Source organism: Coloeus monedula, assembly GCF_965178545.1.
Source record: "Coloeus monedula genome assembly, chromosome: 21".
Lineage (NCBI taxonomy): Eukaryota > Metazoa > Chordata > Aves > Passeriformes > Corvidae > Coloeus > Coloeus monedula.
Genome location: NC_138801.1, coordinates 5,734,245 through 5,762,155, shown reverse-complemented (window position 1 = coordinate 5,762,155; position 27,911 = coordinate 5,734,245). Strand labels below are relative to the sequence as shown.

Genomic DNA, 27,911 nt, shown 5'->3' with positions numbered 1-27,911 from the left:
ACCACCCAATGGCCCCAGCACAAAGGGCCCCGGCTGGGGCAACCCGCGAGGGTTTCTGCTCAGGGCTTCCAGAGGGACGGAGCGGGGGATCTGCCGCTGTGCCTCCCGTCCCCTGCCTTCGGCACGGACCCCTCCAGCCTCTCTCCAGCCTCTCCTTCCCCGGCGGGCGATGCGCGGTACCTCCGCGTCCGCGCGTTTCCCCTCGGGGCGGTGGCACCGCCTCAGCCGGGGGCTGGAGCGGCGGCTGCCCCGAGGCCGTGTGGGGAAGGGCGGCTCCCGCTCCTTGTCCCGCTCCCGAGGGCCGCCCGCCGGCGGCTCCCCAGGGCCGCCCCCGCGAGAGGGCGCTGGCGGCGGCCCCGGGACCGCCGAGTTTGAAAAGTGCCGGTCCGGGCGGAGCAATGGCGGCAATGGCGACCCCGCAGGTGAGCGCTGAGGGCTTGGGGGTGACAGCGGGGCGAGCTGCGCCTTGAGGGAGGGCGGTCCCCGCGCCCTTTGGGGTTCCCTGTCCCCTTTGGAGGTCCCTCCATCCATCCCCCGCCGGGAAAGCACCGCACCCGGCTCCGCCCTTCGGGGGTCCTTCATCGGGAAAGCACCGCTCCGCCCTTCGGAGGTCCCTCCATCCATCCCCCCGCCAGGAAAGTACTGCGGTCCAGCGCCCTTTGGGAGTTCCTGTGCCCTTTGGGGGTCCCTCCCTTCATCCCCCGCCGGGAAAATCCTGTGTCTCGCTCCGCCGGGAGCCCCCGCAGAGGCGGCTGCGGTGAGGGGCTTCACGCCGCTCCCCCTCCGCTCGCATGGCCGCGCCCCAAGGAAGTGGGAGAGGGTGTGGGAAGCTGGTGAGATCCCCTAAAAATGTCCCTCCGCCTCAGGGAAATGGAGTTCGGGCCAAGCTGGTGTCCGCTGGGGAAATCTCTCGGTGTCGAGGAGGTGTGGGAGGCGAGGCGGCTGCTAGGGCTGGCGCGGGGCCGGGAGGGCAGCCAGGCTCCGTGCTGGGAAAACATTCGTGTCTGGAACAAGCTCGCCGGAGAAGGGGAGATGTCCTGCCCTCTTCCCTTGAGACGAAAGTTTCAAGCCTAATCTGGGAAAGAAGGGACAGAGAGACCGACACAAAGAGCGCTGGTTGCCGCCCGACCGGGTTCTTCCCATTCCCGTGCTTCCTCGGCTCGCTGCTTCCCACCCTCAGCCTTGGAGCTGGGAGGGCTCCAGGCAGGACCACAAGTGCCCTTTTCCTACGTTAGCCGTGGCTTTTTCTTGTAAGGCATGAATGTGGCTGGCACAAGGCTCCCCGACGTGGGCCTCATCCCTACAGCACAAAGTTGCTGTGAAAGATGGGATTTAAGATGTCCTGGGAATATTTGGGCTGCAGGGAGGATGGCATCCTCACCACTGGCTTATTAAATCAAATTATAAATAAATTTCTGTGTTAGTAGTGGAAGTGTAAAGGCCAGGTCTGCTCTGGGCTTTGTGCAGGTGAAACTCATTTCCAAACTGGGCATAATTGATGGGATGGGATCTCCCTGGCTGCAATCCAAAGGATTAAGTGTAGCTCTGATACTGCTGGAATTTTTGCTAGTTAGAAAGCAGTCTGGACACTTCAGCATGACACAAGCCTAGCAGAAGCCCTGGGTGAGCTCCGGCAGCCCCACTACAAATGCTAAAAGCAATCCAATTTCAGCTACTTTGGGTATTTCTCTGCAAGCTGTAAATGTGTTTCAGGATTGTGTTGGAGAATGATCTTCCCAGGGAACCCAAGAACAGCTGCAGCACAGGCTGTGGCAGTGTCCTGACACCCCACTGAAATTCCTGAGCCAGAAGGCAAAATGGATCAACCCAAATGCAAATTTGTCTTTCCCATGCTTCTCAAAAATGGAGTATTTTATCTTCCTGGTGCAAACAACATTGACATTATGGCACCCTCTGATCCACAGAGGGGAAGATGGGGAAGTGAAACACGTCATGGTTACATTCTAAATATATTTCGAAATTTAGGCTGCATTAACTGATATTCAGATTAGCTTTTGGCAGAGACTGATGGGGAGGAAAATTGACCTGAGAACTGCTGAAACTGTATCTGTTCTCTGAATCAATACCCACAGCTTCATGTTCAGCACCTTTTATTGGTATTACTGTTGTACCACTGCTCATTCCTTTGCTCTGAGTGGATTCAGGGGGGGAATTTCTTACACCCATTTGCACAGTTTGGATAGAAGATGAATCTATGTGCTTTTATTAGTTATTTAAATGAGAATTGTGCCAATCAAACTCCTTTTAGTAACTTGCTCCAGGCTGGATAAAGAACTTTTTGATTTTTCCAGCTTAGGGTTGGTAAAGGTTGCCTGTGACTCAGGAACTCCGTGATTCAAGTTCTTCCTCACAAAACTTTGGATGTTTTTCAAAGCTCTGGCTTAGTTCCTGGCTTTACTAATTGGGCGAGAACTTCCTGGAATCAGGATGTTAATATGAACCTTTTTGTTTTGTTACCAATCTGACCAACTCCTATTTTGGCTATTGTGGCCAAAGCTTGGATTTAGGCCGACTTTTAAAATGGATTTTTTCCCTTTTTCTATGTACTATTGGACTGAAATTGTAGCAAAAACTAATCAAGGGTGTTTGGTTGGGTCTTCGATTAAGTAATTGTTTCTGGAGGAGGCTTTGGATGCACAGCACACTCTGGAAATGTATTAATGTACATGAGTAACACAAAGCCAGTGTGGTTTGTTGTTGGAAATGTGGTCAACCAGTGACACAGTGTGAAAGCAAGTTGGGATTCCCGAACCCTGTCTTTAGGCACTGATGTGCTCTGTGATGTTGAGCCAGTTACTGTAGCAGTGTTTGACCATTTCTTTTGCATTTAAGCAATGGGTGTGAGTCATTAATGTGAGGTTATGAATGCATCCATTGCTTTGGATGCCTTAGAGCTCCTCTTCCTGTTGAAGAGAGAAGCACAAGCTCTTGCTTGAATCTGTTCTGGTGTTGGGTAGCACCCTTAGGGATGCTTTGCAGCTCCTGTCTGAATCCAGTGTTTATTTGGGCAGTGAGATAAAACTCTGCTCTGCCCAAACTGGGTATGTCCAGAGTCTGTGACAGAGCAGCTCTGTCCAGAGCTGTTGCTGAGCCATATGTCACTAGAACAAGTAGTATTGGAGATTATGTAAAACAAAGCCCAGGACAAGCATGAATGCCACTAATGCTGCTCAAAATAATCAGTGTTTAACGTGGCATTTAGAGAACAGAGATCGAGATACTGCTCACCTTTCCAGGCACAGCAGACAGTCAGACTTACTCTTTTGCTTGTTCATTTGTAGAAACAGCTGTAGGGCTTGCATATTTCTTCTTCAGAGACAACAGCTGAGGGTTAACACATGCTTGTGGCATTCCTAAAAGCTCTAACAGATTAGCTGAGATGTGTCTTTGAGCAGTCAGCATCAAGGCATAATCAGATAAAAATCTGTATCTACAACATCATACTGGTAAAAGTTAATGTTGATCAGAACAACAGCAAATATTGTCTGGGCTTTGATACTTGAAGAACAAAGATGTGTATAGACATTAAATAACAAGGGGACGAGTAAGATGGAGGTTTTTCTCCATTATGGTTTAAAACCAAATTAAGGCATGTTAAGATCAAAGTTGTGTTCTGTCCTCTGCAACTGAAATGTAGGTTTGTCTTCTTGAAAAATTGGTGAAAAGATTGACTTCAGAATTTCTGAGTGAAATGAAGGAGTGGAATCTTATGAGGATATTGCTGCTGTGTTGTAAAAACGGTTGGACACGTGTTATCTCTGAAATCCTCTTGCTCAATGCTCTTGGGCTGCAGGGCAGCTCTCTCTTGCAGCTGGGCAATGGAGTGAACTTAATGGATCCAAGCTTCCAGCAGAAACTGGAGGGTGAGAAGGAACTGCTTCGCCGGGCTATACAGAAAGAACTGAAGATTAAAGAGGGAGCAGAAAACCTGCGCAAAGCGACAACGGACAGAAAGAATCTTGTTCACATCGAGCACGTGCTGAAATCTTCCAACCGAAAACTGGAGCAGCTGCATTGGGAACTTCAGGAGCTCAATGCAAGGATTGTGATAACAGACAAAGAGGAGGGTACGACAGGTAGGTCTTGGATCATGATTGACTGGAAAATTCTGTTAGAGTGCTTCAGTCTCTATAGATACTGAATTGATACAGTCGTCTATCGAGGGCTCCTGAGTAGTGGGAGCTTCTTGGTATTTAGCTGATGAAATAATCTGTGGTGTAAAAAGTTCAGAATGGGGCAATAAAGGTGAAAGGAGATGGAGGGAGAAAATCAGCTGAGAGTGGTGGGCATGGGCAATACTTAGGAGTAGGTTGTAGGTGGAATTGAGGAGATTTGAATAGAGTTTCTGGGCAGTTGAACATCCAAGTATTTTACAGGATGAATCAGTATAAAATTGGAAGAGTGCTTGTTAGGACAGGTTCATTGATAAATAAAGAAATATTTACAGATAGGAGTTTGAGCTTCATTTGAAAGTGTTTCCCAGTCAGTTTTGTAGACAAGACCTTTTTCTACCTTATTTTATAGCCTAACTTTCCTTTGCAGAGGAAATCTATAACCCCGTGAAATGAAACTAGACAAGATGACTAATGGTATTGATTGTGTTGTTTGTGCAGATGGATCTGTATCTCCAGATCCCTGCCTCTGGGAAAGAAACCCAGACCCCATGGCAAGGAAGGTGGAAGCTTTGAAAAAGCAGCTGCATGTTGAAATGAAAGTGAAACAAGGAGCTGAGAACATGATCCAAATGTATTCAACATCCAAGGTAAGCAGGAATAAAGAGCCATTGGGAACATGGATTACTGGATCAGAATTTGTATTTAAAGTCCATACACAAATCTCTCTCCGATAATTGATGTGGGAGAGAAATTAGTTTGCAAAGTTTGTTTGCCTGAATCCTAGTTCTGTACTTTGAGTCTCAGCATAATGACAGCACATAAGGGTGGTATAAGAGGTACATTAAGTCACTGATGAGGAAAGAAAGCTAAGAAAGCATTGATGTTGTAACTCAGTTGGTGTGATGTTTTGATATCACCGAGTTGTTCAGGATAAAGCACAGCATGTGGTATCTCTTTATGTGAGAAAAATTTTCAGAGGTTTACTGGATTCACATTCATCTCATTTTTTGAGTTTGGCATCATCATATTTAAAAGTCAAAAGAGAATTTAAAACGTTTCAAATTCAAGCTTATTATGAAGCTTAATTCAGTAAGAACCAGCTGTGTAAGAGGGCTGTGATATTTTTATTTGTTCAAAACCTCTGCTCACAGAACACTGTAAGCACAGTTAACCAGGGAATAACAAGTCTGTGACTGCAGGGTTTGGTATTAACTGGGCATGTCCTTGACCTGTCCTTTCCCTCTGCGAATGGAGATCGTGATCTCAGAGTCCTTGATCCTCAGTGGTGCCTCCTTTACATAACCACTTGTGTATTCCATTTCAGAGTCAGTTATGACCCTTTGTGCAAGTACCACCTCACCCTCATATGTGAGCATATCATCATCACCCATTTTTAGTGATCATGGTTCTCTCTCTGCATCTGATTCTTTTTGGCAGGAGCGGAAGCTGTTGGCTACAGCTCAGCAGATGCTCCAGGACAGCAAGACAAAGATTGAAATAATCCGCATGCACATTGTGAAAGTATCTCAGTCAGCAGGAGGGATGGAAGATACAGTGGATCCAGCAGGTAACATGCTTTAAGTAACTGATACAGCCCACAACAGATGCAGACAGAGCCCTAAGATCCACACTACTTGGTTGATTTTCGTCTTTGAAATGATGGAGCCCCTCCTTAATTAAAAACCCAAACTATGCTAAACCATGACACCATGTTTTACCTCCCAAATGGCCAGTGAGGATGGGGACCACCATCAGTGCTTTGGAGCTGCGGATTGAGGAGCTGAGGCATCACCTGCGCATTGAGGCTGCTGTAGCGGAGGGGGCAAAAAATGTGCTGAAGATCCTGGGGGGCAGTCGGGTACAGGATCGCAAGTTTTTGGCTGAGGTAAGCAGACATTGCTCAGGCCTTCTTGAGAGGGTGGTTTCATGTCCCCACATTAGTGATTTAGCCTGAATGAGCAGGGTTAATCACGTTACTAATTTAGGAATTTCCTGTCTGTCTGTGGAGACAGACTGGGATCACCTTCCCTTCTAGGGATAGCATTCCTTGCTTTGGTGAAATTCCTCTGGAACCTCAGAAGTGATACTGATGGGGGTTCAAGCTCTATGGGAAAATATTTCATCTTTGTCCTGTATTAGCAAGATGTTGTCTTGTTGGGGTTTTTCTAAGCTTACTCTAGTTCATAAAGGATTAATAATACCTGGTCTGAGGCTCTACATGAAAAAGTTCTGCCTGCGTTCTGTTCTCCTCCATACTGGTAGGCTCAGGGTCGTTTGCAAGAGTCCTCTCAGAAGATTGATCTGCTGCGCTTCTCCCTGGAACGTCAGCTCAGTCAGCTTTCACCTGATCACCCAAAAAGAGCACTCATCAAACAGGAGCTAGTAAACACTTCCTCCCTGGGAGCCCAGCATGGCAGCATCCAACCCACTTCAGTCATCAAACCTACAGCCCTTACAGGTAAAGAAAACCTGCATGACATGTTGTTGTCAGGAGAAAAATGAATTCTATTTCTTCTCATCGTTGTTATATGGACATTGGATTTTCTAGGAGCTGGACTTCTGGGCCAGGCAGAGCTTTCTGAGCACACGGACTTGCAGTCTATTAATCTGGAGTCAATTTAAACTGTTAACTACAAAATCATGAATCTGAGGAATTCTGGGACCTCTTTGAGGGCAGGCTGACTGGAATCACTTTATCTCTTACATAATAATATTCCTTGTTCTCCTAAAATTCCTCAGGAACACTGGAAGTGAGACTGATGGGGTGTCAGGATCTATTGGAAAATGTTCCAGGACGTTCCCGAATGACCAGTTCTTCTCCCATTTGTGGCAGCCCAAGTGATTTGAGGTCCCTTTCCCGGACACGAGTTGGCCTGGGCATCCATGGCCGTGGTGTTGCAGGAAAATACCGGAATGAAGAGCCATGTAGTGAGTACAGGGTTCCCTTTTGACCTGCTGGTGGCATATTGGAGGAAGGGGGCTTCTCACTGGGTCAGCCTGGTATGAGTGTTGTTATAAGAAACCTGATTGCTGCAAAACTAAGAGAGAGAATGAATTGCATTATGCCTGGTCCTCCTAGGACTCTCTGGAAATTGGTTGGGATGTCCACCTTCAGCATGAGAGATTTTCTTTGGTAAAAGGTTATAATCCATGTTTCCTCCTTTGTCCAGATGAGGTCCTTGCTGTGCTCAAAGTGGACAATAAAGTGGTTGGCCAAACAAACTGGGGACCAGTTAATAATCAGGCATGGGACCAGAGCTTTGTCATTGAGCTGGACCGGGTAGGTCTGCCCCAGATTCATGTGCTGTTTGTTTTTCCATTTAACCTTACCTGATTTGCTTGTTTAGCTGCCATTCCACTTAGCTCAACCCCGTATTGCTGCTGTCCCCATGTCCTTTGATGTGCCAGTTAGCTCAGCCTTCCCCTGAAGGCAGAGCATCTCTGCCAGAGATTCAGCTTGAACAGCATCTGTTGTCCTTCTCTCCTTATCTGAGCAGTTTTATTTCATCTTATCAGCAAAATGGCTCTTAGGGATTTCTAAATGGGGAGTCAAGAGAGCAACCTCCAAGAAGGTCTGTAGCTAAGATCAAAAAACATCAAAAGCAGGGAACAGAAGGACTAAAGAAGTTTTTTATGCATACTCTTTAGTTAACTGATATTTTTTTTTTCTTACAAATGTGTGTGTCATTTCCAGAGCATGGAGCAGTATGTAACTATTCTGCCTTTGTTTTCTCCCCCACCATTCACTCATCCCACCAGTCTCGTGAGCTAGAAATTGCAATTTATTGGAGAGATTGGAGAGAACTCTGTGCAGTGAAGTTTTTACGTTTGGATGATTTTCTTGATAATGAACGTCATGGGATGTGCCTCTCGCTGGAGCCCCAAGGAATGCTTTTTGCCGAGGTATAAATGTAAGCTTTGTTTCCTTTTCAGAGAATTCTGTCTGTTTAAGGTGTCTGCCCTGAAAGCAGTTTTTCAACCCAGAATACAAGGAATGGAAAGAGCAATAATCTAGAAGGGTAGAGTGATACCTGAAACCCTCTTGCATCAATAGCCCATATAAGAATAAGGAACAACATGATATAATAGATGTGCACGTGCCACAGCTTGGAGTGACTCTTCAGCTGCTCCGCTGTAATTATGTGTGTGTGCTGTGAAATCAGTTCATTTTTATTTGCTTTCATTATGAGTCATCAGTGGCACTTTAATTAAACGTATGACTTAATGATCAGGACTGAATCAGAGGGACTTTAGAATCAGAGATCCAAACTCCCTCTGGCTATGCTTATTTTATCATCTTTCTGAGGCTAATAATAGTTTGAAGTACCATCAGTGTAGAGATTATCTCGATAATCCCTTAAAAGCCGCAGTATTTTCTCCTTTGTGTTGTGATGAAAGTTCCTGTGGTTAACATTCCCAAGTAGGATCTGGACCTCATATACCAAAATTTGCCTCCTCTCCCTGCCTTCTTGTTTTTTGTGGTTAGTTTGTGGCAGTTGGTTTTGGTTTTTTTTGTTTTTACTTCTGTGCCATGAACCACTATGTCTGTTATCCTACACATGGGTGTGTTCTGCATGCATGGCTTCACAAATTAGATAAAGTTTTTGGGGGATACAAATTGGTCTTAATTCTGGGATCCAGCAGGTAACATGCTTTAAGTGACGCTGAGAGTTTTCTGAATTTCAGGTAGCAGATAATTTCAACCTCTAAACTCACAACTGAAGTAGCAGCTGATTATAGGGCGAATCTGTAATAAAAAAGTCTGGAATCTGGGAGCGACTCAAAACTTACCAAACAGATAGGAATGGAGAATTTGATGAGAAAACAGGCATGTGTGAAAATTTGGGTTTACAATTTAGATGGAGAATCCTGACAAATCCCTTTTGTTTCTTTGACAGGTGATGTTCTGTAATCCTGTCATTGAGAGGAAGCCAAAACTGCAGCGACAGAAGCGCATTTTTCCCAAACAGAAAGGTGAGGTGCTGGAGAAGTGACTGTCCAGAGTGAGAGCAGGGGTTTGCAGAAGCAGGTTCTCCTGTCCTATTCAATCTGAGAGATGTTGAACTCTGGATAATTACTGTGTATGTGAAAGTTTGTTCAGTCACAAGGGCCAGGCAGCCTGGCTGCAGCACCATCTGTAATGTGGTATTGTGGTGTTGCTACTCACAATTAACATTGCTGGGAGGATTTAATTGCTAGTTATTTAACAGACTTCTTAGCTCTGGGGCCTCCAGCATAAGAAGGACATGGACCTCTTGGAGCAGGGAGGGCCACCAAGATGCTCAGAGGGCTGGAGCCCCTCTGCTGTGGAGACACGTTGAGAGAATGGGGGCTGTTCAGCTCAGAGAAGGCTCTGGGGAGACCTTGGAGCCCCTCCCAGTGCCTTAAAGAGGTTCCAAGAAAGTTGCAGAGGGATTTTGGACAAGGATCTGGAGTGTCAGGACAAAGGGAGGATGGCTTCCCACTGACAGGGCAGGATTAGATGGGATATTGGGAAGAAATTGTTCCCTGTGAGGGTGGTGAGGCACAGGTTGCCCAGAGAAGCTGTGGCTGCCCCATCCATCCCTGAAAGAGTCAAAGGCCAGGTTGAATGGGGCTTGGAGCAACCTGTGATAGTGGAAGGTGTTCCTGCCCATGGCAAGGGGTTGGAATTAGATGGTCATTAAGATCCCAATACAAATCATTAAGATTCCAATCCAAACCATTCCACAATTTTATGAGAAGATCCAGGACTCAAACTGTACTAATTTAACCAGCCATGCTGTTACTGATGAACAGATGTTGGAAGGTTTTCTGGAAAACTCTGAATTACAGAACACTGTAACATGAACAGGCTACTGCCTGTCTATCAAGTTTCTAGAGCTGGCATCTCAGATTTATGAGATTTATGGACTGGAATAACTTGCATACTTTCTTATTTCTCTGCAAATTCTTTCTTGTGAAGCTGAATAAGGTGAAACTTTACATACTGAGCTTTCGTGACACTGGGGATAAATGAGATTTTATATTTCTACTCTTCAGGATGTAGTAAAAATAATGAAAATATCCCAAATGTTTTACTCTTTTTAACACATTTTTAGAAACTTCCTGTTAACAGGCTGCATCATTAAAATGTAGTGTTGAAAGAGAAGAAAACCTGACTTGAAGTAAAATCAATTTTTAAAGTTCTATTCAGTTTCAACTTGAGGATTGTTATGATATTATATGGAGCTGAACTTAGATGAAATAGCAGATCTGTTTCATCATCATCATTATTAATCTTCATTCCCTGAAGAAAAGCCCCTTCTCCCAAGGGTGAACTACCCTTTTGGGGTAACCTCTGGGTGTTTGGTTGAAAACTATAGTTTAACACTACATGAGACTATAATTTGTGTGTTGTAATCTCACTGGTGTTTTGACTCTGACTCCTTCAGGGAAGGAATTTCTCCGAGCTCCTCAAATGAACATGAATGTTGCAGCTTGGGGTCGCCTGATGATGAGTTTCCTCCCTCCCTGTAGTTCCATCAGCACTCTGAGTCCCCCACTTAATGATCCCAATCACACAGACTTTCCTCCAGTTTCCCCACAAAGTCATGGTGATTCAGTGTCCAAATTGAATGGGTAAGTGATGTCGTGAGTGTTGTTGTGTAACACTCTGGAATGGGTGTAGGGTAGATCTTAAAATTCTGTTGCACCTCACTGAGGTGGAGGAAGACACTGATGAGAAAAATGTATCTGTCTAAAAAAAAAAAGATGTACAGTTTCTGTGCTCTAAAGGAAAGAAAATTCCATTCATTAAATGTCTTCACCGCTACAAAGCTGATCTATGCCAGGTCACCATGTGATTGTTGTGATAAAAATGCACTCTGCTTTCATAAGTAAAGTAGCACTCAAAGTGGACATAGCTGAGATTTTGAATGTGCTATAGAAGAAAATTTCCCCCAAAATAAATTTTTTTTAATTGAATCAGTTGTTCTCTAAAAAGCTAATTCCCACTGATGCACAGGACCTAGGAAAGAAAAAAAACAAAAGCCTCAGCTGCTGTGTTGCTATTAAAAGCAAGATTTCCTTTAAATTCTTGACTTATTTCTATATACCTGTGTTTCATTAATTTTATAGCATCAGAGAGCCAGTATTGGAATGTGAGTCTAACCAACTTTTAATTAGTTTAGGAGAGAGTATGTCTTGTTGGTACTTCAGAGACTCTTTGTGTGAGTCAGGGAGTTCTGTTGTCCAGTGATTTGGACTGAGCTAACACAGCAGAGGTGATGCAAAGGTGTCTGTGTACAATGCTCTGCCCTAAGGCAAAATCTCCTTCAATTCTGTCTTATAAATGCAGTGACTTCCCTGTGGCTAAGCTTCCATTTGTTGATGAAGCACCACCCAAGCCTCCACGCCTTTTTCTGATGGCCAATACCAAGGAATCAACGCCATCTCCTGCAGATTCTCCGGTAACCGTCTGGGCTAATTGGGAAAGTTGTCTTTGCTGGCTGGTGTGCTTTCAAGGCTCTGTTCCTCTTTATTTGTTACTGAAGAAATTCACTATACTTTAGGCAGGTGCCTCATTAGCAGGCTGATCTCCAGGGATTCAGAATCTAGTGAGCCATTTTGGCATGGAGTCCTCAAAAAGAGTTGCACTTTTTTTCCCCCCTCTTTTTTTTAAATTATAACTTGCTTTTCTTGGAGAAGCAAAATGGGAGGTAGGTCAGCATTGGGAGTTCAAGGCAAGAGTACAGAACAGACTGCACAGAGGAAGCAGGGAAGGAGGGTCAGCAGGCTTTCAGGAGCGGATGAGGTTCTTTGTCATTAAAGAAACTGGGCAAAACCAAGAGCAGCTCTACTTTTCTGATAGGAAGGAGCAGGAATATTGCTTTGAGCAGTAAAATGACCTGTTCTACCATATTTTACCCTTTCTCATTTGACTTTTGTGATAGAGGGGACTGCATTCTTTGATCATTGTGACTCTTGAATAGAAGACTTGAATAGAGTCTTCTATCCTAGACTTTTAAAAGTGTTTGTTTTAAAAGATTTGACCCTATAAAAATTATTGTTGAAATAGTTTCGTGTGCTCATAGATAATCTCTTTCTATGCTACTTACCTCCAAGCAGAGGCAATGACCATCTGCAAGAACTAGTCTATGGTTACGCTGGATCCTGACAGAGGAGAAAAGTTGGATAGAGGTGTTCAGGTTAGACTTGGTGATCAGAAGATGACCCACTGTATTTTTCTTTCTCCTCCTAGTGCCTGAAGAGGCTACATGTTGAGGAGAAGTCTTGCAGCTCTCTTGTAACAGGATTTCCAATCCCAGCGTCTCCAAGGTAACTGTGGATAGCATGGGCTGTCTCAGAGCACAGATTAAAGACTCACTGGGTTGAAATTTTTGAGCATGAAGTCTAATTCTGCTCAAGGTGTGCTTTGGTTTCTCAGCAGCAAATTCTTAATGCTGAGTGTGGACAACACAATGAAAAACCTGCTCTGAACTTCACTTGTCTAAATGTCTACCGTGTTTTATCTGCTCATTAACCCAAATAGTGAGCCTATTGATGGATTGTGCACTGCAGTGTAAGAGGTGATTTAGTGGAAGATAAAGTAATTTAGCTGTCTTCAAGTGCTTCCTTGTGTTTGAAGTATTATGGTGTAGTATATTTAGATGTGTCTGTGTTCTAAGTAATGCATTCCAGAACTACTTTTGGCATCCCTCACACTCTTCTATTTCTATTGATTTGTAATACATTGTCTCTCATTACGATGGGAGGCATAAAACAGGAAGTTGATTATAATCTATGGCACTTACACAGACACATTTTGTATGTAACAGGGATACACAGCAGTAAATATACCCAAGACAAGTAAAAAACCAGTTTACTATTGTTGAACAAAGACTGACTGAAAAAGCAGGAATAGCAAAATCTTCATCGACAGATACTCAGCTCTTCCATTTCACTTACTGGAGGAGTATGGAGTGTCTGTTGCCTTTTAAAAATGATCCTGGAATAAAGCATTTAGTGTATGGATAGTTTTGTTGGGTTTTTTTATTATTGTTATTATTTACTAGCAATTCTCTAGCCTGAATTTCCTTGATAACACCTTGTGGCTGGCATTACATTCTATGGCATCTCTTTATTCAGCTGTTTTCTTCCAACAGCATGTTGTCTGTTGTCTCAGTGTGTTTTATTTCCAGTTCCAGTTTCCATTGAGAATGTCTATTCTTCTTACACCCTTGTCCTCCTAGCACTTTAGGCATGTTCATGTCTGATTACAGTTGCTGCTGAGCCTGCTCAAAGGAGCGTAGGTGAAACTGAGTTTTACTACCCCAAGGATGGGGGTGGAGAGGAACTAATCCTGTTATGGAAAGTAACAGAGAAAACAAGCCTAGAAGAGTCAGAATTGTTTCTCCTGTTGCTAGTACACATGGAAGTCAGACTGCTGCCACTGGGAGCACTTTCCTTACATCAGGGTTACCTTCTTCTTTCTTAAGTGGCAGAACAGCAGCACAAGCTTTAGTTGTCAGGACTAGGTGAGGAGTGGTTGGCACAGCTGTTTGCTTTCCTTCTTGCTATACAGAGCTTCTTTCCTTGATGCAAACACACACTCCTCTGTTATCTGCTCATGCATCTCTTGGGTACTGTCTCTTTGTTTTTCTGCAGGAAAAGGACAGTTCAGCTCGAGGATTTTCACTGCATCGCTATGTTGGGCCGTGGCCACTTTGGAAAGGTAGTAGAGAAGTACACTGTGGAGGAGGGCAGTGGTTGTGACAGTGGGGGCTCTGCCTGGGGGTCTGAATAGAAACATTGCAGTACAGGAGAGATTTGTTGCAGTGCAGATACGGAACAAACCCAGCCCAGCCACACAAGCAACTGATAACTCTTGTTAACCGTCAAAATTCCTGAAGATTTGTGACTTCAAAGCCTGGAGGAAGCTGTCCTGAGAGAGCTAAATCAAAGCACACCATTACCATTCCTTTCATGAGGATCACTAGTGGAAGAGCTCCATTCCCAAAACTGTGCATAGCTCCTTCTGTGAGAACTCTGAGGTGCTCCTAAAGCACTGGGCCAGCTGTGATAGTACTGTCTGGGAGAGGGACATAACTTACACTGACATCCTTCTGGACTGCTGCAGCACAAGGAGCAAAACAGAAGTGCTCTGTTTCTCAAGTTCCTTGAGTTTGGTTTTGAGGATGACTGTCTGGAGTTGATGGAAATAGTTGGCATCAATTGGAGTTAAAGTAATCCGATAAGGAAATACGAGATTGTTTGAAGTACAGCTTTTCTGTTGTCTTTCAGGTACTGCTGGCCCAATACAAGGCAACTGGGAAGCTGTATGCCATCAAAGCCTTGAAGAAAAAAGACATTATTAGGAGAGATGAAATTGATAGGTGAGCTTTGTTTTAGAGATGGTACTATTGCCAGAGGCTACATTACCACCACTGTAATCAAATGTTAGCAGGTACGGTGTGTACTGGTTGCGGTACTCTTAAGGTTAAATGTGACCTTAAGACTTGGATAACTAAAATCAGAAATAGGGAAACTTAGAATGGTGTCTAACTTTTGTAAGAATGACACCTGAACAACACTCTAAAACTCAGGGTTTGGAAGTATATAAGTATTATATTAGCCCTCCCTTTTTATTTCTCTAACTTAAGATGTGAAGATTTTCCTCTTCGTCCTCTCTTTCTCAAAACAATCTGCTGAGTCTGTTTAATGCTGACACTTTCATTCTTTGAATCCTGGCAGCTTGAACTGTGAGAAGCGAATATTTGAGGTGGTCAATTCTTCTGATCATCCATTCCTTGTGAACATGTTTGCGTGTTTCCAGACCCCTCACCATGCCTGCTTTGTGATGGAATACACTCCAGGTGGGGATCTGATGATGCGCATACACGAAGATGTCTTTCCAGAGCATATGGCACAGTGAGTTAGAATTAGTCTTGTCTCCAGGCACTACAAATTTTTAACTTGAATCTCATCTATTTCCTGATAACTATTTCTGTCTTTCAGGTTTTATACAGCCTGTGTAGTCTTGGGGCTCCAGTTCTTGCATGAGAAGAAAATTGTTTATAGGTAATGCAGCAGAGACTCAAGTATAAGACAGTTCAGCAACTTGAAAGTTGTTTTTTCCTGTAGCTGTGTCTGGAGCTCACTCTCTTGCTGGGGTTTCTAATCTTTCTGCCTGCCTTTATTTTCCCTGTCACTATCAGCATGTTCATCGTGCTCACAGTAGAGGAAGTCACCTAGAAGCTATTCATCTGGCATGTTGCAGGTGATTAATCCTCTGTGGCATGTCAATACATTCTGGGGGGCACCTGTAGGTCACTGCTTTCTTTTTCACTGGGATAGTCAGGTAATTTGTCATGCTGTTGTGGGAGCTCTTTTCCAGATGAATAATTCCAAGATGCTTTGTGAGCCTTTTGTTTAGGGGAAAATATCAATCAATTAATGGGAATCTTCCAAATAATGCACTATTAAACAAAATGTAGACTTTACTCAATCTAGATTTTATTCTCTTTATTAACATCTACCTTCTGCCTCTTGCAATAAAACATGTTGGGTGGCAATCCTCAGTCTTCATCCACTGTTTTCTTTCATCTCCTTTGCCTGCAGGGACCTGAAGTTGGATAATCTCCTTTTAGATGCTGAAGGATTTGTGAAGATCGCAGATTTCGGTTTGTGTAAGGAAGGTGAGTAACTGGGGAAGCTGAAATTGAGCCATCAGGATCAGTTTAGGATCTGGGCTTTAGTAGATGTTTATGTGTAACTTGTATTAATCCTCATTTTAAAGATTAAAACAAAACCAAAAAAGCTGAACAACAAAAAAACCCCTCACCTATCTGGCCATGATGAATTTGGGAAGAATACCTTGTCGTGTAATCTTCAGGAGACTTATGAAAGCATTTAGAATGTGCTCATTTGTTCAAAGGAGCCAGAATAGAGGATAGTATAAAACATGTAGATGACTAAATGAGCAGTGGAACGTGCAGGAAGTTCCCCTGGTTTTGCCGTTTGTTTAAGCATTGTCTGTGTATTTGTTATTTGGAGTTGTTGGGGACCTCAGGTTTCACACTTCTCACTGGCAATTCCCCATGACCAGGTAACAACATCAGGTGGCAAACTACAGCTTTCAGGAGGCTGCATCAGATCCATTCAGGAATGTGTACTGGATTTTACCAAAGTGTCCTTTTCCTACAGGAATAGGTTTTGGAGACCGGACAAACACCTTCTGTGGCACCCCTGAGTTTCTGGCCCCAGAAGTGCTGACAGACATCTCGTACACGCGGGCAGTGGACTGGTGGGGCCTGGGTGTGCTCATTTATGAGATGCTTGTTGGTGAGGTAAGGCCACCTTCCCTCAGGGGATCTCACTAACCAGGCTTGGGGACCTGACTACCTGAGGTAAAATTTTGCTAAATGTAGCCAACTCTTTATTAGTACTTCAGTTACATTTCTCTTATTCATAGTGCTTGCCAAACAGTAATTAATCCATGCAACTCCCTGGTATTCTCATGCTTATTTAATAGTGAGGAGTGGGTGCTATGTGGATTAAATAACAGAATGTCCCAATTGCAGTCACCATTCCCTGGAGATGACGAGGAGGAAGTCTTTGACAGCATTGTCAATGATGAAGTCCGGTATCCACGATTCCTTTCCACTGAAGCACTTTCCATAATCCGTAAGGTAAAGGGCTTGATGGGTCTCTGGGAGCCTGAGGAATTTGCATTTACTGTGTAAGTGGATCCAGAGGGACTTGATTAGGATTGTAGAGCATTTGTGTGTGTAATCTGGGGCTGCCTACATAGGCTAAGGAAATATTTTAAATTTGCACATATTTTCCCTTCCTTCTCATTACATAAATGTAATCCTTCTTTGTAAGGATGACTAAGCAGGCTGCTTACTGTTCCTGCTAAGTATGGCACAGAGAAGTGTTGATTCAAGGGCAGGAATGTCAGAGCCATTCAGTGGAGATGGCTGGATTCAGTTTTTAATGTGACCCCAGAGTCACAGGTGCACAATTAAGCTGAGATGCTCCATGCAGTTTATGTCAGGTATCTTATTGCTGTTGGCAAATTGTTTACAAGGAGCTAGGTCGGAGCTGTTCCTGGCAAATGATGACCTTGGTGCAAAGTGAGAATGAGGAAACACTGAGGGATCAGTCCACCTTTCTTTTTTCCCTCTGGAACATTATTTCTGTCCATTCTTGTTCCCATTGTTTCATTTTGAACTGATATTTCTGCAGCTGCTTCGGAAATGTCCAGAGCGTAGACTGGGAGCAGGGGAAAAAGATGCAGAAGAGATTAAAATTCAGCCCTTTTTTAAGGTAGGAACTTGCTTTATACCTCACCTCTCCCATATTTCTTGTGTTTGAGCTGAGAGCGATTTGTTCTCTGTTGGTATTGAGGCTTATTTTCCTTTGTTATCAGGGTATTCTTAGTGATAGCTTCTGTTGCACCTCATTGCTCCATTCAGGAATATGTGTTTCAAGTCTTGCTTGAAATGACACCCCCCAAGTCTGTTTTCTAGGATCTTTATGCTTCCAGAGCCAGTTTATTTCGGATTGTGCTGCTTCTATGTACAAATGTATCTAACTTCAGAGACATGAACAAATACTCCTTTTAAAATCAAACTGCAGCATCAAAGATGTTATCTAGTAATGACAGCAGTTGTCAATCAGACTTATTTGATCACCTGCATTTGCAGGATACACATGACTCTTAAGAGAAATGGAGGTTAAATTGCTTTGTGTCAGGGTTATGTGTCTGTTCCAGGTAAAGGTGTTGTCATCCCTTTTCATTATTGCTCATCTGCCAAAAGTTTGTAGCCTTATAACCCTTGTCTGGCTTTGCACTGGAGCAAGGAAAGAACTTGGATGTCAGCAGAAATTGCTGGGATCCACAGATCCACCTGGCCACAGCTGAGCTGTAGTTTTGTCCCTCCTAAATACAGTTGTAGCTGTAAAATACACTGCATGGAATCTCTGCAGTACCTCCTGTGCTGTTTGTTTTGGGCCTTTTTTCAGTTCTCTCTTTTTTTTTTTTTTAATTAGTAGAAGTAAGACATGTTGCAAATTATCTGTAAGGGAGGCTGCAATTCTCCCTCCGACTTTCACATTTCATAAATAATCTTTGTGTCAATCTGGCCTGTTCCCCTCCTTCTCTTACAGGGAATTGATTGGGATGCCTTGTTTGCCAGGAGGCTGAAGCCCCCCTATGTGCCCACGTTAAGAGATCCAACCGACATCAGCAACTTTGATGAAGAGTTCACTTCCCAAAAGCCAATCCTTACTCCTCCTGAGGAGGTTTCTCTCCTAACCCGTAAGGAGCAGACTGTCTTCAAGGACTTTGACTTTGTTTCCACACACCTTTTAGATGTGTGACTCCTGTGCTGTAAAAACATGAAGAGATTGTTACCACCTTGAGAGAGCATAGAGAAGACTTTGCAGGGCCAGTGGAAAAGCCAACAGGATTTGTAGTACAGGTAGTGCTGATGGCCCCAGGATGAGGTGCCCTGCAAGCTGAGATAACCTGCTGTGGGTTTTCCAGCCTCATTTGTTGGAAGGATACTGGATGTCAATTACCTTTAAGGAATAATTCATGTTTGACTGGATGTATCTTCTTCTATCATTGAATGTAGATGAAATTTGGAATTTAAGCTGGACTTGATGAAATCAAATCATCTCTGCAACCCAGGTTACTCTTTGCAAAAGCCTAAGTAAGTAGTGTGAGTTTTTAAAAGTTGTAGCATAGTAGGGGAATGGCCACCTCTCACTCATTTTCTAGAGATACAGCTTTCCCTCCTGGTAATGATTTTATGCTGTTTCCCACTCATTAAAATGTGTATGTCAGACAATGAATGGATTTTAACACTACCAAGACAATGATGTTTGATAATGATCCAAGTCATTTATTTGAAGGAAAATAAGTCTTTCTACTTAAGGATGCCAACTCTTATCTATTGTTTTTAATGATACCAAACCCCACAGCTTTGCCTGTTTTTTTCTTTTTTGAAAATAAAGATACCTTTCCATATAAAAAATACTCAGCTTTTCATCTCCTTTGTGTCAGTTGAATCTTTCAGATCAGGGCTAACCAAAATGCTCAACAGGCAGGATTTTAGTTTTCTCCATAAATGGCAGTAGTAATATTTTCCTTCTTTCTTCCTTCTCACTCAGGTTGTCTGTGTACATATTGCATGGTGTCATCAGCTGTCATATACCAATGACTGCAACCAGGTTATCTCTCCACAGATTTTATCAGTGTATATATCCTGTATCATTTTTGGGGACAGCTAAGTAATGACAGTCAGTATTGGAAAATCAGTGAGTTAAAGGTGACTTCATTGCCTTGTAATCTATCTTGTAATTATACTTGATAAGATACATTTTCATCTCTTAAATTCATAATGTAGCTCATTGGGCAAAAAGGGAAGCGTTTTTAGAGATAAGGCATCTGATGCAAACAAGGACACAATCATTGCTCTTTCACTTTGTCCTCACCAGATGGAGACAGGAGTGGGATTAAGGCAGCTGTGCTGTAGCTGGAGACAAGAATCTAGGGAATTGTTAAGCCAAGGCTGGTCCCAGTGCTTCAGGATTCAATGAGGTAAGAGCTCTGTGCAAACCAGGGATATTTCACACTCAACCCAGATTTCCCATTTTCAGAGCCAAGTATAGCTGCTTCTGAAAATTCCTGTGTACAAAGATCCTTTCAACCTCCCGCTCACCCTGGCAGTGCACTGGCCTGTTTGGAGCAGAATACACATTTTCCTCACTCTTGTTTGAGTGGTAGCATTTGCTGTTGGCCCCTGTGGTGTGTTTTGTGGCTTTAGTTCAAGGTCACTGTGGAGTGGGAGGTAGCACAGTGGATTGTTAGCACAGGTGAAACATAGAACTTGGGTTCAAAGAGAGAGGCGTAGAGAATTTAAAAATGCGTATTTCATATTTTATTTTGTAATTTATGGTTGAGTAAAAAAAAAAAAATATATAAATTAACACCCAGGTGCATTTTAAAGAAATACCAAACAGAGCAAAACTGCTTTGAGCTGTTGTACTTGCTGATGAACTTTCACTTGACTGATACCTGAAAAACCAGGAATTGCAATGTGACACATGATCCACACTTTAGCAGGTACCACAGCAACACAAGCAAACAGCAGAATCCTTCTGAACAGTGTAGCAGTGTTACAAAAACAATCCTTAGTGTTCTGATATCCCTCTGATAGAGCTTCTACCCTGAACAAACCAAACTCTGCAGGTTACAAACTCTGGATCTGGTCAAAAAAGGGATCTTTTGCTGCACTTAAACTGCTTTTGGACTGTTGTGCTGTGGTGTTAACTACACTGTCTTTTCATGAGTGTTCATCAGCTTTAAACCCTGAGTGCTTCTGAGTTGGTGTTAATTCCTGAGCCAAGACACAAGGCACAAGATAATTTTAACTAATTTTGTTGCACTGGTTTTTCTTGTTTTGTTTGGTTTTGTTTTAACAGAAAATGGTCAGGACTAAAATTCACACCACAGCCTTTTTTGTTTTAAAGCTAAGATCAGTCATCCCAAACTTCCTTTTAGCTCCCCATGGAAATCTGAAGTATGACCTTTTATTTCAATGGAAAACAGGTCTTCTTGCTGCTGTCCTGAAAGCTGTCAGCATCTCTCATCTCAGTTAATCAACCAGGACCTGGCAGCTTTCCTCTTGCATTGAAATTGTATTCTTTTATTAAAGTGTTACTTGAGTTAGGCATGAGGTACCCACCTCTGCTACTGCTTCTCTCCTGAGCTACAGCAAAGGCCTGAGCACAATGCAGAAATAACTCAGTAGCCAAGGATTACTTTTCTGTCCAAAGAAAAGTGATGGTATCATTCTTCACTGACTTGATTCAAAACAGTGAATTGTTAGCAGCACCGTCAAGTTAAAAAGCTGTGAGGAAGCTACTCAGGGCATCACAAAGTACAGGTTCATTATCTCATAAGCTTAACTGGGTGTCTTACAGCTCTTTCTCATGAACATTAACAGTATTAAACCTTAAGTCTTTGTGGAAAGCATTAAGTTGAGGCATGTGGACAAAATAAAATTTGCTTTTGACTCTCTAAATGTTTACTCAAATGTTTCTCTTACATGCCTGATGCTACTGCAGTTCTCACAGTCAGAACTAGGCTGAAAAAAGGCCACAGGAATTACACTGGTCCTGGCTGGTTTTATCTGTAATTGCTGCTGTTCCCTAGCAGCAAAAAGCGAGGGAGACCTTGGAGAAGAGAAGTGAACACGAATACTCACACTAATCTTGCATTTCTTCTGGAGAGATGTGAATGCATTTAACAAAAGGAAACAGATTTAGAGATACTTTGCTCAGTCTGAAACTCAGCTCTGCTGGCTGGATTCTTGCTTCTAACAGTGTTATTAATATTTTAAAAATACCCCTGACTCTCCTTCAAATGTAATTTGCAGATGAACAGGTTGTGGAGCAGGCTGCCTAGTCCATGATGTATTAAAGTTCAGTGCAAGGAAACAGCAGCCATTGCATTAGCAAAGCTTTACCCAGCAACCTTCCAGGTGTGTTGGCACACTGGGACTAGACAGGCTCACTGTTCTTGTGAAAATAGATTTTCTCCCATGCAGTGAGGTGGCGTGAACAGAAGAATCTCCAGAGATTGTGGATTATCCCTTGGTCAAAGGGGTTCTCCAGCTCAGAGTGCCGCAGGTAGGAGATGCGGTGGTGTGACATGAACTCCCAGGTCGTGGTGTTGCATGAGATCAGGTACAGGTGGGAAACAAGCAGCAGCAGGACCATAATGGTGAATATGAATATCAGAAGGAAGCACACAAGGAGGAAAATGTTGTGCTGCAGCCACTCCCAAGATTGTTCAAAGTAGAGGCCTGACCTTTCAATTCAAACAGAAATAAATCTGCAGTTCACAGAATCACCAGGTTGGAAGAGACCTCTAAGATCATCGAGCCCAACCCATGCCCTAACACCTCAACTAAACCATGGAACTGAGTGCCACATCCAATCTTTTCTTAAACACATTCAGGGATGGTGATTCCACCACCCCCCTGGGCAGACAATTCCAGTACTTCACCACTCTTTACATGAAAAACTTTTTCCTAATATCCAACCTGTATTTCCCTTGGCACAGCTTAAGACTGTCCTCTCATTCTGTAAGCTGCTGCCTGGAGAAAGATACCAACCCCACCTGGCTACAGCCACGTTTCAGGGAGTTGTAGAGAGTGATAAGGTCACCCCTGAGTCTCCTTTTCTCCAGGCTAAACAACCCCAGCTCCCTCAGCTGTTCTTCATAGGGCTTGTGTTCCAAGGCCCTCACCAGCCTTGTTGCCCTCCTCTGGATGAGTTTGAGCATCTCCACGTCCTTCCCGAACTGAGGGGCCCAGAACTGGACACAGCACTCGAGGTGTGGCCTCACCAGTGCTGAGTACAGGGGAAGAATGACCTCCCTGGTCCTGCTGGCCACACTCTTCCTGATCCAAGCCAGGTCCCATTTGCCTTCTTGGCCACCTGGGCTCACTGCTGGCTCACGTTCAATTGGCTGTCAACAAGTACCCCCAGGTCCCCAGGTTTCATAAACTAAACAAACCTGATGACACATTTAAGTTTGATTCATAACTAATGAGCTGCTGATAATCCTCTACTACAGAGAGTTAATATACTATGAAGTCCTGAGAGAGTGTGCCATAGGGATTGGAATCTAAGTTTAGAAGATGCTGGTTCCTCTGAAAGCTGTGAGACACAATCAGCCTGGGTTAACTCCTCTCCTGAACAGCTGGAACCCTGTTGGAGTTTCCAGCACTTGAATGTGTAAACAAAGATCATGTTACAGTGACTGAAGCAAAATGAACAATGAAATCTAAATTATCAGATTCTGCTCAAGATTAGGGGGCTCCAGGATGCAAGAGAGGGTCCAAAGCCAGTCCAACCACTGCTATGTTCTCTGCCAGCCTGAGGAGCACCACAACTTTCAGCAATCTCAGAGGTCCAAATGCCATCTCCCAGCCTTACCAAGCAACATGGCCTCCCCACAGCAGAACCACAAGCTGCACGCTCAAGTAGACTATGAAGAGGGGGTGATTCCTTTCTCCTACACAGTTCTCAAGCCAGGGGCAGTGATGGTCGTAGCGCCGCACGCAGTGCTGGCACAGCTGGCAGTGCCTGGCTCGCATGGGTTGCTGCAAAACACAATCAGAAAAAGAATAAACTGGCTATAGTTCATGGCTGTCCCACTCCTGTTTGGTAGAAGAGAACATCATGCAAATCTGTCTTTCTCCACAATACTGTCCCTAAAACACTCCCTTGTGAGACAACAGCACATCAATATTGCTAAGACAAATCAAAGGGATTGTGATTCTCCTGGTCAAGACCCCAGTGGATGGGAATCAAATTAAGTGACTCTCCCACACTCCTCTTATCTACACATTTTCTTTATTATCTACCTATTACAGGAAGTCCAGCGTGCCAAGGAGGGAGACAAAGCCAATCAGTGTAGTCAGGAAAGCATGAGCACAGCATTGAGGTGAAAAACTAGGACCACTACTATCAAACAGAGTGGGCAGGGATGGGATGCTTTTTGGGGATGCACAGAGAAGTGCCTCTATGTGAGTACAAGATACTTGCACAGAAAACAGCTCAACTGCCAGGCACAGAGAAGGTGAAAGACCTGGTTGAGAAAAGTAGTGCTTCCTAGGATTTGTCCCCTGCAGTGTATAAATGCTTTGCCAGCTTTTCCTCTTGAAATAAGCTCATTCCTCCTGATAAATACTCTTCAGGAATTTATGGAAGCTGGGGTAATGCTTAATTTCATTAAACTGATAAGGATCACTCTGAAACCAAGCCTTTCTAGGCTTTAGGCAAACTGTTTTAAGAGCTAATTTCATTGCTGTAATTTTTCCTTCATGGTGTCTTTTATCATTCAGGCCAATGTTTTGTTGTTTTAAGGCCTCTGAACAAGTTCACAGCAATGAGCAGTTCCCACATGTCACACTCAGCTGCCTTTCTGACTATCAAGGTATTTTCAAAATAACTTCTTTGACAGTACTGCAAGGTCTGGCCGACATGGCAATAAGAATATGGAATACAATCTTCTCATGGCAAAAAAAGATTCTTGTTTCTATAAGCCAGCAGGAACTCGTTTCAGCCTTGGAAAACTGGCCTATGTGCCAGTGTCTATCACTACTACTTGTGTAGCTACACAATCTGCCCTGCCTCCTCTGAGCAGCAATGACAGACCAGAAAAAAACCAGCAACAGCAGCTGAAGAACAATATAAGCTTTCAAATCACTCATCCCTTCCTCTTCCAGCGTGTTCTGGATGCCCACCTTCACCAGGCAGTAACCACAGCGCCGCAGCTTAATGTCACCTGGAATCTGAGGGATCACCACACCTTGTCCTTTATCCTCACCTTCCTACAAAAAAGAGAAAGAGAGGGACTGAGGAGAGTTCCTGGGCTGCTGTCTCGACATGACTGAGCCATCCTGCTGCATCCTTTTACTTGACAGTTACCCAGTGCTTGTTATCTCTATCCTTAGGAAGGTTAAAGAAAATAATTCCTTAGAATTCCTACAGAAGCTGCAGACAGTTATGGTACAGTGAGAGAGAAAAAGTTACTGTAACCCTCCAAAGAATGTTTGCACAGAGGCAGAAATAACTGTGGACAAGATAACACTCTGGGACAAAACCAAGGTTACACTTCACTTCTCAACACAGTAACAATGTCTTTTCAGTACGAGCAGTGCTACTTGGTCATACACAGCCAACACTGACATTAATGATGGATGACTAAGATTGATAATGTTATTGTCCTACACAGTCTGTAAGGCAGTGAACCTCAAACTTAACTATCAGTTACTGAAACTTTGCATCTCCATTTACTTCACTGTAAATTGTTTGGGGACGTGTCCTCTGAGAGGGCAACAAATCTATAAAGAGTTCAATAAATAGAGCTGCAGAGAGCACTGTCTGCCAAGCCTGCCCTTCAGTTCAGGGCTTTTTTTTGCACTTGTACCACTTATCAGTGGTTATCATAAAATAGGTCATGTATACATTCCACAGGGCATTGCAGCCTCTGCTCTAGGAGAGGACTTGGGCTCAAATGGCACAGTCACATACAAGGGCAGTGTGGTGTGAAAGGCACATTTAAAGCCTGTAAACCCTACTGCTATTACAAAATACCAGTGTGAGACAGTCTGTCCTCATCTCCAACGGTCTGTGCATGTGTCCTTCATGCCATCACAACAGAAACTGTGTCAGACTGCTCTTATCTACCAGAGTGGAAAAAGTAGAAAAGCCTATAGACTTTACAGCTACTCCACTTTGTTCTATTCATGAAGGGATTTACCTTCACTTCCTCTTCAGGCTTAACAAAACCCGGATCCATGAGAGACACCTTGAAGTACAGCAGGACCGAGCATAAAACCAGCAAAACGAAGATCAGCGGCTGCAGCAGCTCCCCGCGCTCCTCTTGCTTGTGCAGATCTGAAAGGTACCCAAAAAAGACAGAGAGCAGCAGCTCCTTGTGAAGAGTCTGGGATTTTTCTCTCTGGCCTCAGCAAAAGGGTCCCAAATCTATGAAGAGGAAATGGGGAAAGACCAGGCGGAGAAAGAGCGCGGGGCGAGAGAGGAGAGGCTGAGAAAGGGCTCCCCAGACCCCCCAGCCCTCGAGGCACCCCCGGGCCGCGGCCGGCGCGGATCGCCCGTGTCCCGCAGGGGCCGCCCGGCCCGGCCGCGATCCCCATCCTCCGCCTGCCCCCGGGACGGAGCGGCCCCGGCCCGGCCCCGGCCCCCGCCTCACCCGTGCGGTGCAGGAGGAGCCCGAGCGCCACGGCCGCGCTGAGGGCTGTGTGTGCCGCCCGCACCCAGCGCCCGCCGGGGCCCATCGCCGGCCGGCTTCACCGGCTCCGGAAGGCCTCCGGGCAGCGGTGGCAGGGCCAGACGGGACACGGGCAGCGCCCCGAGGCGGGGCCAAGGCTGCCCGGCCCTGCGGGGGAGGCTCCGCGGGGATGTGCGACTCGCTTCGCTTCCACGCGCGGTTCTGCCGTCTCGGGCTCGGCACACGCCATGAACCGGGGTCACCCGGCTCCTTTCGTCCCCCACAGCGCCCCGGCTTTGTTGTGCCCTGCGGGGCCTTTCCCCGAGGAGTGTTTTCCCTGAGCCCTTCCCGCGTGTCCTCCCTCCCTCGCCCCGGGCTCTGGAGCGCAGGGCTGGGCAACCTGTTCAGAGGCTCCGTTACACCGGGGCAGACACTGCTGGGTGCACGGAGCATGGAAGGGTCTGGCAGTGATGGATCGGGCAGCAGGTGCCGTTCAAAGGCTCCTCGAGGCGGTTCCCGAGGTGCTGCACTGCGTTAACTCTGCTCTCGCCTACGTGGTTATTCCATGGGTGGGTTTCCATCCCCCGGGAAGAAGCGCAGAGAGGCTGTGCCTGGCTGGAAGCAGCTACACGGCCCCATTAACCAAACAGAACGTGGAGAATGTCTGACACAACTCGAGGAGGGATTTGATCTGGTTGGGATGTCTGCAGTCAAGAGGCTCCTGGCTGGGTGAGGTCGCTGAACTCCCCCGAGGGCTGCCGAGGGAAGCAGGTGTGTATAAATTCTTCTCAGCTGGAACAGACACCTAAAAGCAATTGAATTGCACCTGAGATGCGTTTTTCTCTCTTGCTAACAATAAAAAAAGCCATGGTGACTACAGCACATATCTGTTTACACTTTGAGTGTCTAAGGGAGATGAATGTCATCACAGGTCTGTAAAAGTTCCAAAATCAGTGCTTTCTCTTTTAACTCCTTTCAGTTTTAACATAGATATACCTTGCTGCTTTTGTAACCTTCTTTCCCAATAAAAGTTTGGAGAGAAGTATCATATTCTTTATAAGTTTACCCTCCAGCACCTGACAAGTAGTTGATTTCTTGGTATTGTTTGGCCACAAATTGATTATTTTAGTCTCTTCGCATAAGTCCACCTGCTGATGCCAGGAAAGCACCTGGTTGTGTGCTCAAATGGTTTACCTGAGACAGCTGGGTTGAAATGTTAATAAAAATTGTATACTAAATTTCCAGCAATCATTCAAACCCTCTTGGTTTTTTTTTTTTTTTAAATTCTAGGTAAATGCAAAGCCTATGGCTCTCTTTCCTCAGACACCTCAGGCTGTACTGGTGCTGGAAAAAGGTGGGTAGTGTCTTTCCTTCTTCCCAGAGAGGTGTAAATTTTAAAGCTTAATGAAAGAAATTTGGGTAGTAATAATATTATTCACCTGAAAGTAGAAACATTTTGATGTTCTAGAATAATTTTTCCGAAGGAATGTATTCTTAACTCTCTTTGTGATTAAAACAAATTGGTGCATGTTACTCTTTTTATCTTCTCCTTCAGCTTTGAAACCAGTCTTGCAGAGATCAGAGTTTATATCTTTCTCAAGGGTTTCAGCCTCAGTGACTGGTTGAAATTAGGCTCAGTTCCAGAAAGTCTCTACTAGCAAGTTTCTGAGCGGAGTATCTTGCTTCCTATGGCATTCCAGCTAGGGACCCCATGCTGCTGGAAGGCTGAGGTATCTCTCTGTACAACAGGGCATGTTCTCACAGGCAGTTCCATTTCATACAAATGCTCCTCCCATCCTGTTCACCTTGCTCCTTTAGACTCCTCAGTGACCACTGAATTAACTGGCACTGAGCCCTTCCAGGACCAGGGTCTTAAGAAGAAAGTCACACTGGCCTTAAAGCAGATTGGCTTTTCTTAAGTGCTCAGATCCTGCCCCTTACAAAGCCCAGGCTGTGGAGTGTGACCTGCAGATACATTACTGAGTTCAGAGCAA

The 27,911-nt window shown here is 44.5% G+C and overlaps 2 protein-coding genes across 2 annotated transcripts; one reads left to right on the top strand and one right to left on the bottom strand.

Annotated features, from left to right (window-relative positions):
• The first annotated feature begins 366 nt into the window (after nt 1-366).
• On the top strand, nt 367-19,072 carry PKN3 (protein kinase N3). Its single transcript, XM_082295094.1, has 22 exons — nt 367-422; nt 3,815-4,097; nt 4,635-4,783; nt 5,574-5,703; nt 5,870-6,021; nt 6,399-6,594; nt 6,876-7,064; nt 7,307-7,416; nt 7,896-8,039; nt 9,035-9,110; nt 10,550-10,736; nt 11,455-11,566; nt 12,358-12,434; nt 13,764-13,830; nt 14,400-14,491; nt 14,850-15,026; nt 15,114-15,176; nt 15,717-15,793; nt 16,302-16,444; nt 16,679-16,786; nt 17,346-17,426; nt 18,270-19,072. Exons 1-22 carry the CDS (start codon nt 399-401, stop codon nt 18,480-18,482), a joined length of 2,850 nt encoding a protein of 949 aa, XP_082151220.1. The 5' UTR covers nt 367-398; the 3' UTR covers nt 18,483-19,072.
• Nucleotides 19,073-20,069: 997 nt separating this feature from the next.
• On the bottom strand, nt 20,070-25,984 carry ZDHHC12 (zDHHC palmitoyltransferase 12; the record flags this gene model as incomplete). The annotated part of the gene is made up of 5 exons (XM_082295085.1): nt 20,070-21,981; nt 23,115-23,281; nt 24,428-24,514; nt 25,447-25,583; nt 25,900-25,984. 5 exons carry the CDS (start codon nt 25,982-25,984, stop codon nt 21,672-21,674), a joined length of 786 nt encoding a protein of 261 aa, XP_082151211.1. The 3' UTR covers nt 20,070-21,671.
• Between the last annotated feature and the right edge of the window lie 1,927 nt (nt 25,985-27,911).

What these genes read in the sequence shown, in the direction of transcription:
- PKN3 (XM_082295094.1), top strand. Translation starts at nt 399, where the DNA reads ATGGCGGCAATGGCGACCCCGCAG. An exon ending in CGGCAATGGCGACCCCGCAG is followed by an intron (nt 423 to 3,814) that starts GTGAGCGCTGAG and finishes CTTGGGCTGCAG; the next exon opens with GGCAGCTCTCTCTTGCAGCT. An exon ending in CAAACCTACAGCCCTTACAG is followed by an intron (nt 6,595 to 6,875) that starts GTAAAGAAAACC and finishes AAAATTCCTCAG; the next exon opens with GAACACTGGAAGTGAGACTG.